The 16,866-nt window shown below is 40.9% G+C and overlaps 1 protein-coding gene across 1 annotated transcript in view; it reads right to left on the bottom strand.

Annotated features, from left to right (window-relative positions):
* Positions 1-16,866, bottom strand: part of PARD3B (par-3 family cell polarity regulator beta) — a 589,898-nt gene that overhangs the window by 155,575 nt on the left and 417,457 nt on the right. The window contains exons 17-18 of the mRNA XM_024206395.2: positions 14,237-14,443; positions 13,076-13,313 (exon numbers count right to left, since the gene is read on the bottom strand). Of these exons, the coding sequence (XP_024062163.1) occupies positions 13,076-13,313; positions 14,237-14,443 (445 nt within the window). The remainder of the gene's footprint in view (positions 1-13,075; positions 13,314-14,236; positions 14,444-16,866) is intronic.

Here is a 16,866-nt window from a genome sequence, read left to right as displayed (position 1 = left end):
TAACTGGGATGATAGATCACATATTACATCACAGCACGGCTTCCTCTCTCTCCCTGCCAAAAATCCAGAAAGGTCTTTCTAGAACGCTGAAGTATGGGACTTTAGTAAGGACTAAAGCCAGTTATCCATTCAGAACTAGGAAGAGGCATGCCAGATCGGTTTTCACTACTCACTGGGTACAACATATATCACATGCAAATCAACAAATCAGGCAGTTTCACACAGAACCAGTCTGCAAGAATTACAAACATCATAATGGGGAGATTTCATAAAACACCATCGGTGTTCATATTAAGGATGCCACAGATACAGTTTTATCTATTGTTTGAAGGATTTTAAACTGCTATTTTAAATTTAAATGAATTCAGCAAATATTTACTATACATGATGAAAGTGGTTAACACTAGTGGCTATAGGCAGACACAGAGTACCATGCTTGAAAATTTCTCCACGTAACTTTTCAAAGCATTTCAGTCTGGATCTACCATTGCAGTCCTGACCCTTTGTTAAGCAGGCTGAAGTGTTCCAGGTGAAGAGTGGCTTTATGAAGAGACAAATATCCACTGGGAAGCAGAAAAAGACTAAACAGGTAGACACTAAGAAAAAATTGTGTCCAGAGGAGAAAGGCTAGTGAATTAATCTATTGCTCTTAACTTTTTTACGGGAAAGAAATAATTACTAATTTATTTTAGAGTAATTTAGGTCAAGCAGGTTACTTCCAGCCTCAAGGAAATATCACATTTCCTGGTCCTTTTATAGGCATGAATTATTGCTTTACAGAAATGCAATGGGAAGTACCGTACTGCAAAATCTCCACCTTTTGTCACAAAGCTCTCACATTTAGATTGTTATTTTATAGTGTCAGTCACATTAAAAAAAAAAATCAATCATGTTAACATGTATCTCTAACAAGACTAAATATATTTTAACCCAGTGAACTCTCTCAGTCACCTTTTGTTGATTGTGAGGGAGGCTGAGCGGCACTTTAAGGGACACACCCTTCCACAACAAGAGAATAAAGGAAAGTGGATTTCTTTGAATAGTTTATTCATCAATCTAGTTTTTAATTCAATGCAGAACATTAGTATGTCAGTTATATTAAACAACTCCAACAGCAAAAGCATCCAGGTTTCCAGACGATGAAAAACAAAACAAAAAAACAACAAAACACGGTTGTGGAGCGGAAAGAATACAAAGAAGTACAGCTTGCCTTTTACCTTGTTATTTTCTTACCAGAAAAAAAAGTCTCTATACAACTCTACTGGCCATCTGTCACTGGAAAATAATTTTTACAACTCTATTTTCACTTTATTACCTATAAATCTGATAATCCGGGGTTAGTGCAAGGCCAGGTCTCCACTACCTTCAAATACAGAACAATAAAGGGCACAAGACTACGGTATATTACTTCAAACCTAATGCTGAAGTTAAATAGTGAAGAGCTATAGTACAGTCTCAGAACTTTGTATAACAGATACTATACATATACACAGACTACTATTCAACTTGTGAGTCAACTTTCAAGACTCAAAACACATTTTTTAAAGTTCCTAGACTACTGGCAATAGGCAGCAATATATATCTCACCACAAATTATACAGACTCATAGACTCATAGACTTTAAGGTCAGAAGGGACCATTATGATCATCTGGTCTGACCTCCCGCATGATGCGGGCCACAAAAGCGGACCCACCCACTCCTGGAATAATTCTCTCCCTTGACTCAGCTGTTGAAGTCCCCAAATCATGATTTAAAGATTTCAAGTCGCAGAGAATCCTCCAGCAAGCGACCCCTGCCCCATGCTGCGGAGGAAGGCGAAAAACCTCCAGGGCCTCTGCCAATCTACCCTGGAGGAAAATTCCTTCCCGACCCCAAATATGGCGATCAGCTGAACCCCGAGCATGCGGGCAAGATTCTCCAGCCAGACCCTCCGGAAAAAAGTTCTCTGTAGTAACTTTTAATATCCCATCATTGACCATTGTTACTAATTACCAGCGATGGCACGTTATTGACCTATTGCCTAAAATCACGTTATCCCATCAAACCATCCCCTCCATAAAGTTATCAAGCTTAATCTTAAAGCCAGAGAGGTCTTTTGCCCCCACTGTTTCCCTTGGAAGGCTGTTCCAGAACTTCACCCCTCTGATGGTTAGACACCTTCGTCTAATTTCAAGCCTAAACTTCCCGACGGCCAGTTTATATCCATTTGTTCTCGTGTCCACATTAGTACTGAGCTGAAATAATTCCTCTCTCTCCCTGGTATTTATCCCTCTGATATATTTAAAGAGAGCAATCATATCCCCCCTCAGCCTTCTTTTGGTTAAGGTAAACAAACCGAGCTCCTCGAGTCTCCTTTCATACGACAGGTTTTCCATTCCTCGGATTATCCTAGTGGCCCTTCTCTGTACCCGTTCCAGTTTGTATTCATCCTTTTTAAACATGGGAGACCAGAACTGCACACAGTACTCCAAATGAGGTCTCACCAGTGCCTTGTATAACGGAACCAGCACCTCCTTGTCCCTACTAGAAATACCTCGCCTAATGCATCCCAGGACCGCATTAGCTTTTTTCACGGCCACGTCACATTGCCGACTCATAGTCATCCTGCGATCAACCAGGACTCCGAGGTCCTTCTCCTCTTCTGTTACTTCCAACCGATGCGTCCCCAGCTTATAACTAAAATTCTTGTTAGTCATCCCTAAATGCATAATCTTACACTTCTCACTATTAAATTTCATCCTATTACTATTACTCCAGTTTACAAGGTCATCCAAATCTCCCTGCAGGATATCCCGATCCTTCTCCGAATTGGCAATACCTCCCAACTTTGTATCATCCGCAAACTTTATCAGCCCACTCCTACATTCGGTTCCGAGGTCAGTAATAAATAGATTAAATAAAATCGGACCCAAAACCGAACCTTGAGGAACTCCACTGGTAACTTCCCTCCAACCTGACAGTTCACCTTTCAGTACGACCCGCTGGAGTCTCCCCTTTAACCAGTTCTTTATCCACCTCTGGATTTTCATATCGATCCCCATCTTTTCCAATTTAACCAATAATTCCTCATGCGGTACCGTATCAAACGCTTTACTGAAATCGAGGTATATTAGATCCACCGCATTTCCTTTATCTAAAAAATCTGTTACTTTCTCAGCATAGTCATCATTTACCTAGAATTCCACATAGCAATGGCTGCCAGACATCCTCTGTGACCTTGCCTTAATTTCTCTGTGCCTCAGTTTTCTCATTATAGATAGGGAGTAGAGGGAGAGGAAGGGACCACAAATGGAGCCTTGCGAGATACCCAGAGAAAGGGGGAAAAGTGAAGAGGACAATAAAGAAACAAGACTTAGCTGGAGCAATCAGAGGAATAGGAGAACCTGAGCGAACAGAGAGCAGATGCTAATGAAGGTCAGAACTCGACATTCTAAAAGCTAAAAGTGCTAAAAGCTTCTGACATGTCAAGGAGGATAACAGAACACAGGCCCAGAGACTGGCTAAGAAGAAGTCATTAGAGACTCTGGCAAGAACAGTTTCAGTGGAGTGTTGAGGGTTGAAGCCTGATTAGGTAGGGTCAAGAAACTGCAAGAAAGGAGATTCAGATGATGATTGTAGACAGCATGTTCAAGGAGGTGGAGACAAAGAGGAGGAGAAAGATAGGGTAATGGCTTGAGGGTGGGTCATTTTTTAAGATAGGGGAGATTAAAGCATGCTAATACTTGGGGAGAAAAGAACCTACTGAGAATGAGAAGTTGAGGAGAGAATTGAGAGGGGAGGTGAGAGTAGACACCATGGAGGTAAAGAGATGAAAGGCTGGAAGAAAACAGGCAGAAAGTCTCAGTGACAGGAGAAGAGGAGGAGAGTATACTAGGGAGCTGGAGGAAAAAGGGCTGGGGGAAGTCATGCCAGATCATCTTATATTTTTAAGAAAGAAAACGATCTTAAGTACTTATATGACATCTATTAATGTAGTATCTGAGCATCTCACAATCTTTAATGTATTTATCCTCACAGCTACCTTGTGAGGTAGGGAAGTGAAATTATCCCCACTGTACAAGTAGAGAACTGAGGCATCAAAATCAATGGGAGTTAGGTGTCTAAATACCTTTAAAAATCTGGTCCCACATGACTTTCCCAAGGTGCCACAGATAGTCTGTGGCAGACTAGGGAACTGAATCTAGGGTTCTCAAGTCCCATGCTAATACTGTATCCACTGGACTATTCTTCCTCTCTGGACTATCCTCCTCTAACATCCTGCACTGAGAAAAAGGAGCAGGAGTGTGGGGAAGAGTGGCTCAAAGGGGTCTGGTATTCTTAAGTGACTGTAACTCCACATGCTCTAAAATTATGATTACCCAGAAGTCAGCTTTGCTCCCTTTTACATGTCAGCAAAACAAAAGGTCAGCCTGCTAAAAAAATACTGGCAAGGGCTGACTTTCGTCTATTAACAGTAAGACATATTTTTTAAAGCAATAGTTAAATAAATGGCTGCATGTCTGTAATCATTGCGATTTAAAATGTCAATTGGATTTGAGATGCCATGTGCATTTAATCAATGTCTCTGTATTATAAAATAAATATTACTTTAGTTTGACTGCTTTGTCTGGCATAAATCATAATTCAGTGAGATAAGTACATTTCACTTTCTGTACAGATGGCTGTTAATGGCAATACCTGTTAAACTGGCACCTGCCAAAACTTTGTAGTTAAGGAATCTGTTAGTATTCCCATTATATGTCCCTATTTCTATAAATTTGCTGTTAAGTATTTTTTCTTTATTTATGTAGCAAGAATTATTGAAGTACATGAGCCAAAGAAAAAATACTGTTCTTTAAAGGTAGAATTAATGTCTGGTACTTGTACTGTATTTATTTCTTGTTGATAAAGGATGTTAAAATGAGTAATGGAAAAGTCTATTGAATGAAGAATAAACACAACACTAAAGTGTACCCAATGAGGAAACACTTCAAGGACTCATCTTGCAGTTTGTGTTAGGCCACTTCCGCAGAGGAGTACTCTGGGAAACAAGAAAATTGGAGTCTGAGGTCTGGTCTATATGGTGGGTTTATATGCTGCAAACCAGGGTGTGAATGTGCAGCATGCTAGCCTGCTGTGCATTAACACAGTGGTCCCCAAACTGTGGGGCGTGCCCAATTAGGGAAACGTGGAGGAATTTTTGCACGGGGGCATGAGGTGGGACCTGGGCCAGCCCCCGCGGGGAGTGGGGAGGGAGTGCCACCCACTGCTCTGCCCTCAGCCACAACTCTACTCCGGCTCCTGCTCCGCCACCCGTCCAGCCCCAGCCCCAGCCCCAGCCCCACTCTGCCCCCAGCCCAGCTCCAACCCCAGCTCCACTCTTCCCCCATCCACAGCTCCACTCTCCCCCTGTTCCGCCTCCAGCCCAGCTCTGCCCTCATTCCCTCTCCATCCCCAGGCCAGCTCCGTCTTTAGCCCCACCTCCTCCCCTATCCCCAGTTCAGCCACCAACTCCACCTTCAGCCCCAAGCTTCTACGCTGAGCCAACTGTGCCGTAATGGAGGGGGACGCAGACAGATTCCATTACTGTTAAGGGGGCGGGCGTGACAGGAAAAGTTTGGGCACCACTGCATTAACACATCGCGTGGACCTTGCTATTGCACACTAAGTTCCATAGTGAATTCAGTAGCAGGAGCAACACGGCGAGTTAGTGCACGGCAAGCTAGTGCCCTGTAGATTCAGTCATGCACTAACTCGAACACAGAAGCCCAGAAAAGCCTGTGAGAAGCTTGTCATCCCCAGGAAAGTCCTGCTTGTTAAATTAGAGCCCATATTTTAAGCAGCACTGGAGTTTCCATTTGTTTTAACAAGCGCTACATACACAGACATGAAAATTAAGCATGTGTGTGTATATTTAAGTAGATATCTCAAGGAAATGAGTATGCAAATTGTCCTTTAAAGATACAGCTCTCAATTGTATTCATTTAATTACATATTAAATAATGGTATTTTAACTTGAAGTAGAGATGCAGCTATTTTATAAAAGTATACTTTGCTTCTCAAAATACAAGTTTGTGATTTCTAGTCTTTAAAAGTAATCAAGCTGGACTTTGTGCTCTGATCTGTTAAGCAAATATCTCATTATCCAAGTGAAGTAATGAGAATAAGGGGTCTATTCTTCAGTGCACTTGTATAATTCTCATTAACATTAATGAGATTTATGTATGCATATTAAGAGGAGAACAGACCCCTAATTAAACAAATAAGTCTTTAGTAGGCAGTCTGCATGATCATTTTTAGTACAGAAAAATCCTCTCGTCTCTGCTTTGGACAAACTATAAACATAACTAAGTAGTCATCAATACTGTGGAGGAGGAGGAAGAACATGTCATACATCATTCAGTTTAAAAAAAAAAAAGATTTGACAAACCACCAATACATTTTTAAATTCATTAGCTGCAATCTCCCCCCCTTCTGTACACTCTAAAATAAACAGTTTTATTTTACTGAGATATTTGTACAGTAGATGTGCTTAACAGATGAAAGGAAATTAAGGTCTCATAATAGCTTAACAGCTTCCCAGAACACTGGCCACCTCAACTGGTCCTCTCCACCAAATACAAAAGGACACAATCTGTCTCAGATTTCTCTATTAGTTGAGATACAAATGACTCTAAAATCACCTTAAATTAATCTGATTATAATTTAATCTAGTTGTCTCTTTTTTGTTTACCCATGTCTACCTATTTATTTCCATCACTCTCTCTATACATATTAAATTTCTCTCCAGGCAGCAGATAGCTATCATTTGCCCTATCTGTCTACGTTATATTGCTAACTTTTCTCACAAACGCTTAACTTTGCAGAGCAACACAGGCTAAAAAAAAAATGATAATATAAGGTATCACACCGCTACACTTAATGGAAGTCAATATCTGAATATTATGCTATCTACTCTGCAATACCATTACAGGATCAACACCGCCAGTCATAAAAAGTATCATTCTGAGTACAAGGCCTGTAATGGTAATAACAGGGGGAGGGAATAGAGGGAACGAGGGTCATTTCTCTCTTCCAACTAAAATGAAAAATTAAAATCACTAGGGCACTTTGCTCAAAGGAAAATTGGCAAATTAAGAGTACAAAAAATAAAATATTCATGGCTCATATTGTGAAAAGGAAAGTAAATAATTTAAGATGAATTGTTATGTGAGGAAAAGTAGCATTTCCAAAGAGGAAAAAAGTGACTTTAACTAATATTCTCTTCTCTATTTCTTGTTCCCAACACACAGAACCACTTATGTGAACGGCAGTGGCCATTGACATGCAAATCTAGTTGTTTTTTTTTACTGATACCAATCCAGTAAAGCTAATTGTACAAATGGAGCTATGTTACATTAAGACAAGAGTTCTTCTTTTCAGTGGGCTTCTGAACCCAGACTGAAAAGAGAATGAGAAGCTTCTTCCCTGTGCACGCCAGTTTGGCTGTCCTTTTGCCTCTGAATCATCATCAAGTACACAGTTGGTCTGGTACTACAGCAAAACATCATGACTGCAGCCTGTTGGCCTCGGCCTGCAGGGTACTAGCTATTAAAATTTCACTGGCATGGCTGCAGTCCATTAGCTAACTTACCTTCTTACCCATAAAGCTGAATGGCTATCCAGAAATTTTACAACCCTATCTGGAAAAGGTAATAACAGGGCCATAGACATGTTACATTTATTATACACTAGGCCCGTAGCAGCTGTGGTGGGATCAGGGACAGAGCAGGACAGATGTCACATTCCCTTGGTGATTTAAAGGTTCAGTCTTTAACTTAATTTGAAACCTGAGTTAAAGCCCAGCTTTGTGGGGAGGGTATATAATGACAGGCAGGACAATTAAATAACTATAGACCACAAATTAAGAATCTAGAGTCCCTCACCTAGCAAACTCTGGAAAAAGATATTTTCCTAGATTAACCTCTTGGTTAGATCTGTCCAGAGCTCCCAATGCTAAGTGCTAATGCATTTTACATTAGTGTTCAACATCAGGAAATTCCAATGCCATGCACCAAGGGGTTAATTAACCCTTCAAAATAGCCAAAAGAGTAATTTAGAAAGGGCTTAGATGCAATTCTGAAACAATGAATGACACAATGCCTTATTTAAAGCATAAAGTATGTCATTACAGCACACAGTTTCTCATGCAAATGAAGAATCCTTCAAGATGAAGAGAGTTGACTTGAGGAAGAGCACGCCTCCCCAAACCTTGCCATGGCCTGAAACAATGATTAGTGCAGGAAGAAAGGGCTGAACTGAGAACTTAATGGGATACTGTCTAGTCTCGCTGCTGTTACGGGTTTCTATGGAATACATAAAAGTTTAGAGTGTAACTGAATGAGAATATTTTGGTATATTCAAAAAGAGTAATTGCTTGGTGCTAGACATTGGCTTTTCCTGACGTTATGGCATAAATTCAATAACAGCTCCATTAATGACAATATTTAATATACAGTAATTATTACCTGATATACAACATCAAATAACTTTCATTATGTTGTCTTGTGTTGGGTCACTTAATAAGTCATTATGAGCTAATGTAACAGAGTACGGTAAAATAAATAATGATGCTATGTGAGCTAATGCTAAATGCAAACATCTTACGCAAGTAGATGTCTGTTATTCTTTGGATAGTACATATATGGGCCAATATTGAGGGAGGTCATAAATACATCACTACCCACAATACTTAGCCCTTACTACCAAGAAGTAGAACATCAAACATCGTACAATGAAGTGTCCTGCAACTAACCACTGTCAAACGCTATTATAGATTTTAAAAAACTGTCAAATTGAGAACCAGCTTCAGCTATGTTTAAAAATCTCACACCTGGCCAAAAGGGGTAATCCCAGAAAACGTGGAAGCTGACAGTCCATGTTTAACTGTGTAAAACATAACACTGAGTTTTTAAACAGTGATTAGAACAATACAAGCATGCTTGCTTGATGGTCTCCCTGAATCATATCCACCTAAATAAAACTTCAATCCATGAGAAATTTAGCAGGAAAGCAATTATTTTTTTAATTAAAAAAAAAAAATTCACAATCCACAAGTAAATAGCAGCTGAGCAACAGATGAGGAACTAAGTGAAATCTGTTAGCAACTGGTAACAGCTTTGATATTTTCTGTTGTTAAAAGGGGGGGGGGGAGAGGAAAGTGTTCAGCAGCGATTCCAATATGTTCAGAAATCTCATCTGAGAAAGGCTATAGCAGCAGTTACTTTTTTCGTACTGAAGACAAAGGTTAGGGGTGGTTTTAATACATTAAACTGCATTGGTGTTGACAAGCGAAACAAGCAAGCTCACATAGACATATTACAGATATGAAAAATATGCAATCGCTATATACAGCATAGTAAGTATGCATGTAGTGCATAAAAATATCCACCACAGTCTAGTGCAGAGGTGAGCAAACTACGGCCCGTGGGCCACATCTGGCCGGCGAGACGGTCCTACCCGGCCCCTGAGCTCCCAGCTGGGGAGGCTAGTCCCTGGCCCCTCCCCTGCTGTCCCTCCACCCCCGCAGCCGCGCAGCCGCATGGGGAGCGCTCTGACCTGTCGCTTGCGCCTGCCCACCTCCCAGGCTTTCTAATAAGCCAGTCCTGCCACTCTGAGTGGCATGGTAAGGGGGCGGGGAGTGGTGGGGTTGGATAAGGGGTTCTGGGGGGGGCGGTTAGAGGCGGGGAGTCCCAGGGGGGCGGTCAGGTGACAGGGTGCAGTTGGATGGGGTGGAGGTTCTGGGGGGGGCAGTCAGGGGACGGAGAACGGCGGGGGGGGGGGTTGGATAGGCGTGGGAGTCCCGGGGGGGAGGCCTGTCAGGGGGCGAGGGTGTGGATAGGGCTCGGGGCAGTCAGGGAACAGGGAGCGGGGGGAGGGGTTAGATAGGGGGCGGTCCTGGGAGGGGGCTGTCAGGGGACAAGGAGCACAGAGGTTGGATGGGGAGGGTTCCGGGGGGCAGATAGGGGTTGGGGTCCCGGGAGGGGGTGGTTGGATGGGTTGGAGGCTCTGAGGGGGGCAGTCAGGGGGCGGGAAGTGGGAGGGGGCGGAGGCCAGGCTGTTTGGGGAGGCACAGCCTTCCCTACCCAGCCCTCCATACTGGTTCACAACCCCGATGTGGCCCTTGGGCCAAAAAGTTGGCCCACTCCGGCCTAGTGTAACTTTCCTAGTAGGTAATGGATTAATTTGTGCCTTGAACAGCTCATCATTATCTCTCTCTTTACAGTCTAGCTTCCTCCTAGTCCACTGAAACGACCTGTGTCATGGTTAACAATGATCTCTTCCTGACCAAATCTCAAGGCTGCTTCTCCATTGTTATCTTCCTAGATCTGGGACCATCAACATGGCAGAACCACCCTTCTTAAAACCTCTTCCTTGCTTGGTTTCAACAATTCTGCTTTGCCAGTTCTCCTACTACTTCTTCTAGCTGCTCCTTCAGTGTCTCCTCTGTTGGCACTTCCTCCCTTCCTCTGTCAGTCTACCACAGGGTTACATCCTTTGCCCTCATCCTCCTCTCACACTACACTTTTTCGGGGCAACCTCGTAACTAGAACTACCATCTCTACAACGCAGACTCCCAGGTTTCTTTCTCCATCCAAACTTTCTCTTCCTTGTTTGCACTCGTATTTCTGATAACTCCTATGACATGTCCTGCTGCCAGCAGGAATTCAACATGTCAAAAACTGAACTCGACTTTCTTTATTAAAAAAAAACAAAACAAAACAAAAAAAAAACTTCCCACCACTTCTTTCGCTATAAATATTAACTATTACCCGCCATCCTCCACGTAGCACTCACCACCTTTGTGTCATCTTCATCTTCTCTCTCTACCCTACAGATGTTCTACCACTAAATCATGCCAGTTTCACCTCTGTAACATCTTAAAAATCTGCCTCTTTCTTTACATTCCTGCTGCTAAAATCCTTGATCATCCTGAACCTTTATTACTTCAATCCCCTTCTTTCTGACCCTCCTGACACTCTCCTCACTCTAATCAATCCAAAACTTTGCTGTGAATATCACCTCTGATACCTAATGCTATCACAATACTCAGTCTCCTTCTAAAATTCCTTCACTTGTGACCCAAAGCTCCTTGTTCATGCTTTTAAGGCCATCCACAATTGCCTCCCCCCACACAATACCTGTCTGCATTTGCCCCTCCCCCATTTAGGTTTGATTTGAGAGTCAATAAGACGTGTTCTGAGTCACGTAGGTGCTTTACTAAATCCTACTCTTATTTCCTCAAATGCCCTCGTTGCTCAGCCCAAATTGCTCATCTCCATTCCTTGTTTCATGCTCCCCTCTATGGCTGGGACATCCTTCCTGACCCCACCCATCATGCCTCCACCTGCTCCTCCTCCAAGTCCCTTCTCAAAATCCACTCTTCAAGAAAGCTTTTAAGTGATAGCCCCCTAACATTAAAACAGATATAAATTATAATCATGTTTTAAAAACACAAAACAAATGAAAAACAAAAAGAAAACCCTTAGTTACTCTTTAGCAGCATCTACAAACTTCCCAAAGTGAGTACACAATTATATTGTCCTTGCCTACAAACTTCCCTTCTTCTGTTCCATCTAATCTTGTCACCTCCATTTTCCATGTGTCTTAATTTAGACTGTAAACAATTTGAGGCAGGAATTCCATCTTTGTCCTGTCCCTTTGTCATGCTTGATGGATATATAATAAACAGTAATAATGAAAAACATCAGTTGATAAGACTCCCTATCAAAATTAAATCTAACTGTGGGAAAAGTTCAGATGAATAATATATGCATATAGTCAAAATATGAAACATGCAGATTTCATGTTGTTATCTCTCTCTAGAAAAACAGTATTACTTTTGCTTGAAGTGAAGTTATACTCTAAAAAGTGAATCAGTAGTACTGGAGTCCTTTGGTTCCATGTTTCTTGTTTATCAATAACACTGCCAACCGAACAAACTCGATCTTGGATCTGAAATCAAGCATACATCTTCACCAGTAATAAAGATTTTGAATGTGGATCTTAGTCAACAGATCTGTTGGTGATGCATGAGCCAGAATAATTATATTTTTGCCAAATTAGCGTGCAATCCAGTTTCCATTCTCACAGCTTTATTAGCTCTACAGGGTTAACGGGAGCACAAAAGCAGATATGAGACTAAAGATACACAAAGAGAAGAGCTGTTGAAGAGCTCACTATTATAATTAATTAAAAAAAACCTGACATTCATTTTAAGACAGATTTCTTTAAACTCTATGAACACAAATGTGTGTGCAAATTGCACACTTAGTTAGCATGTATAATTATTCAAATAGTATGCATATCTGTGCATTTATGGACAGCTATCTTATTCTCATTAATCATTGTGGTAACTGTATGTGCAAATTAAGTATACACTTGTGCACGTATAGTTTGGACAATCATACCCTGGCAGTCCATAAACACGTGGAAAATTTCTAAATGGTGTGCACCAATTTAATAGGGTTGTATTGACATTATGTGGAAGAAAAACAGCGAAGTCCTTGCACATAACACTTTGGAAACAAACTCCTTATGCTGTGTATCAAGGACATCAAGGGGAAACAAAAGCTCTAGTTTGTATGTTCCAATCTTTATATTTTGAAAAGCATGATCTGTGGGGCATCTTTGTAGTAGAATTTCTGAGGTTACAGCAAAACACTTCCATTTAAACTATGCACCAAGGTTTTGTTCCATACTAGGTTGGCCTACAGGCCAGAATATACCAGTAGTGTCCAAAAGTTTAATGTAATACCTGGAAATAGCAAACATTCCCCCCAAATGCATTTTTCCCTTATATTTTCTTTATGCTCAAGCCTCATACAGTTTTCCTACCAAATGCACATGAATTCCAAGGGCACAAAAAGTTTTGCCAGCTAAAGGTCTTTTTCCTTAGCTAATGGTTTGGTATAAAAATCGATAGTGCTTTTTTTTTAACTGACAAACATTTTTGTCTGCTTGTTGAGATCATCAGTGATTTCACAGAATATTTTCATGAGCTTCTTCAGGAAAATGTGTGCGTGTGTGCATATGTTTTAAGCACAAGAACCATACCTCAACATGGCACCAAAACCCTTCTTCTTCGTTTTCTTCTCTGGATCTTCATTTTCTTCCTTCCTTTTCTTCTCTTTGACTTTAGCTTTGCTCTTTCCTTTTTTCTTCTCCTTCTCTTTATTTTTTTTGTCTTTCTTTGCCTTGGTTTCTACATCTTCTAGTTCAGGATTCCCTTGCGGGGCTGATTCAAAATTCTGAGTTTCTTGAGCAGAGAGAGAGCTCTTATCAGACAGACCATCTGCAGAGACAGAAAGAGAATCAGTAAAAATGGTTATGGGCCATTTATGATCAGGAAAATGCAAACGAGCAATATGGAATCAGTGTAGAATAAAGTGCTGCAATAGTTCACAATGCACGTTCATGTAATCGTATCATTTAAAAAAGCAGACTAAACATATATCTAGTTAATTCAAGCAGGGCTCTATTGTCAATTAAGCACAGAATTATTATAGTTACTTATTTTCTAGTTATTATTTCTGGTATGAAAATCTTGACATGTGGTAAAACATTCTTCTTTTTGAAATCTGGCTTGTTAACTTCCATCAAGTCAAGAAAGCCCACAAGCTGGGACACAAACAGCGAGAGCTTATTTCAACAAGAGGTTCTAAGAACCTGCATATCCTAACTACTGTACAAAACTAATGCAGTCACTCCTTGCTCTCAGGCTATTTCTGATGTCTCTAAAAGGAACAGCAAGACAATTTCTCTGACTGTTTAGAGGAGAGCTAGGGTAGTTTCACTTTAGGAACTCAAGAACTGAACATAATGATGCAGTTCATGCTGTAAAGCAGGGGGTTCCCAGTCTGGGGATTGTGACCCCCATAGGTGTCATGAACAAGTGGGGTCAAGGTGTTGTGGCTACTCTGTCCTTCCTGTATTGCTAAACAGGGCTCCTGCTAGACGGGAGGGGGTTCTGGTGTGGTCTCCGTATGGAAAAGGGAGCTGCAAAGGAAAAGGATGAGACTCACTGCCGAGACTTCAGTGGAAGTTGGCTCAGGCCCTAGGACAGCATACACAGTAATTTGGCCCTAATTCAGCAGAACACTTATGCACAATGCCTTCAACTGGATTTAAGCACCTCCTTTGAATGCTTTGCTGAATGGAGCCTTAGTCTGTACTAACTGGTGAAAGTTTCCCAAATAAGTACATGAAACAGCATACCCTCTTCTGCATCTTCAGGTCCATCATAAGATTTGTCAATGGCAGCTCTGAAGCTCTCGTTACAGCCCCGACCACGGACCATGTGAGGCCTGGGTCTGTGGAAAGGAAGTTCATTCTTCCTGACTTCAGCCACAGCCGTCTGCAAGCTCTCCAGGGAGCTGGACTTTTTTAAGCCCAGAGTGGGACCAAAATCTTTGCCAGGAGATTCTGGGGAAGGAAAACTTAATGTTTACATTTAAAGTACATAGAAATAAAAGTAATACAATTAGGGCAGTCAAGCAATTAAAAAAAGTAATCACAATTAATTGTGTGATTAAAAAATTAATTAATCGCACTGTTAAGCAATAATAGAATACCATTTATTTAAATATTTTTGGATGTTTTCTATATTTTTAAATATATTGATTTTAATTACAACACAGAATACAAAATGTACAGTGCTCACTTTATATTTATTTTTGAAAACAAAAGAAATAGTATTTTTCAATTCCCCCATTACAAGTACTGTACTGCAATCTCTTTATCATGAAAGTTGAACTTACTAATGTACAATTATGTACAAAAAAGCCTTAATTCAAAAATAAAACACTGTAAAACTTTAGAGCCTACAAGTCCACTCAGTCCTACTTCTTGTTCAGCCAATTGCTCAGACAAAGAAGTTTGTTTACATTTTCATGAGATAATACTGCCTGCTTCTTGTTTACAATGTCACCTGAAAGTGAGAATAGGTGTCGCATGGGACTGTCATAGCCGGTGTTCACAAGATATTTACATGCCATATGCGCTAAAGATTCATAAGTCTCTTCATGCTTCAATCACCATTCTAGAGGACATTAGTTCATGCTGATGACAGGTTCTGCTCAATAATGATTCAAAACAGTGCGGACCAATTCATGTTTATTTTCATCATCTGAGTCAGATGCCACCAGCAGAAGACTGATTTTCCTTTTTGGTGGTTCAGGTTCTATAGTTTCTGCATCCGAGTCTTGCTCTTTTAAGATATCTGAAAGCATGCTCCACATCTCGTCCCTCTCAGATTTTGGAAGGCACTTCAGATTCTTAAACCTTGGGTCAAGTACTGTATCTATCCTTAGAAATCTCACATTCGTACCTTCTTTGCGTTTTGTCAAATCTGCAGTGAAAGTGTTCTTAAAATGAACAACGTGCTGGATCATCATCCGAGACTGCTATAACATGAAATATATGGCAGAATACGGGTAAAACAGAGAAGGAGGTATACAATTCTCCCACAAGGAGTTCAGTCACAAATTGAATTAAAGCATTCTTTTTTTTAAACGAGCGACATCCGCATGGAAGCATGTCCTCTAGAATGGTGGCCAAAGCATGAAGGGGCATACGAATGTTTAGCATATCTGGCATGTAAATACCTTCCAATGCCAGCTACAAAAGTGCCATGCGAACACCTGTTCTCACTTTCAGGTGACACTGTAAACAAGAGGCGGGCAGCATTATCTCCCGTAAATGTAAACGAACTTGTTTGTCTTAGCAATTGGCTGAACAAGAAGTAGGACTGAGTAGACTTGTAGGCTCTAAAGTTTTACACTGTTTTGTTTTTGAGTGCAGTTATGTAACAAAAGAAATATCTACATTTGTAAGTTACACTTTCACGATAAAGAGATTGCACTATGGTACTTGTATGAGGTGAATTGAAAAATACTATTTATTTTGTCTATCATTTTTACAGTGCATATATTTGTAATAAAAAATGAAGTGAGCACTGTATACTTTGTATTTTGTGTTGTAATTGAAATCAATATATTTGAAAATGTTGAAAAACATCCAAAAATATTTAGTAAATTTCAATTGGGATTCTATTATCTAACAGTGCGATTAAAACTGCGATTAATCGTGATTAATTTTTTTGAGTTAATCGCGCGAGTTAACTGCGTTTAATTGACAGCCCTAACAATTATACATGTTTAACTGTACACATCCATTACTCAGTGGCTTTAAAATACAATGCAATCAATGGAATTAATTTTAACAATAACATCAAGATAAACAAAGTTCTATAGAGATTCCAGCTAAGATTTGTCTCTTTACAGAGGAGACATTTTACTAGTGGTGTTCTGGAGCTCCCCTCTGACCAAACTTAAGGTGAGTGTTGCAATGATTCCTGTACCGACAACCAGGGCCAGCTCCAGCTTTTTTGACGCCCCAAGAGGCGAAGAAGAAGAAGAAGAAAAAAAAAAAAAGCCGCGATCGGCGGCAGCTCTACCGCACCGCTTCATTCTTCGGCGGCAATTCGGCGACCGGTCCCTCCCTCCGAGAGGGACCGAGGGACCCACCGCCGAATTGCCACTGAAGACCCGGACGTGCCGCCCCTTTCCATTGGCCGCCCCAAGCACCTGCTTCCTGCGCTGGTTCCTGGAGCCAGCCCTGCCGACAGCAATCACCCCAACTCAGGACATTGCTGTTAGAGATGACGTATCCTTAGAGCTCACAGAAATATTGATGAAAAACAAACGTTTGGCTTTTGGAATGGCTCAGATTGCATGGGTGGTAGACATTTGCAAACAAATTTCTTGTGAGAATAGATCTCCAGATCTCCTACAAGGTCTTTATCCAAAGCCTTCACTTCAAGTCACATAAGCTGAACGCTGTGCTAT

The sequence above is a fragment of the Terrapene carolina genome, unplaced genomic scaffold (genome assembly GCF_002925995.2).
Source record: "Terrapene carolina triunguis isolate 2854851 unplaced genomic scaffold, T_m_triunguis-2.0 Scaffold62, whole genome shotgun sequence".
In the NCBI taxonomy this organism is placed as follows: domain Eukaryota; kingdom Metazoa; phylum Chordata; order Testudines; family Emydidae; genus Terrapene; species Terrapene triunguis.
Note: the sequence above shows the minus strand (reverse complement) of the source record. Positions and strands in the feature narration are given on the sequence as shown.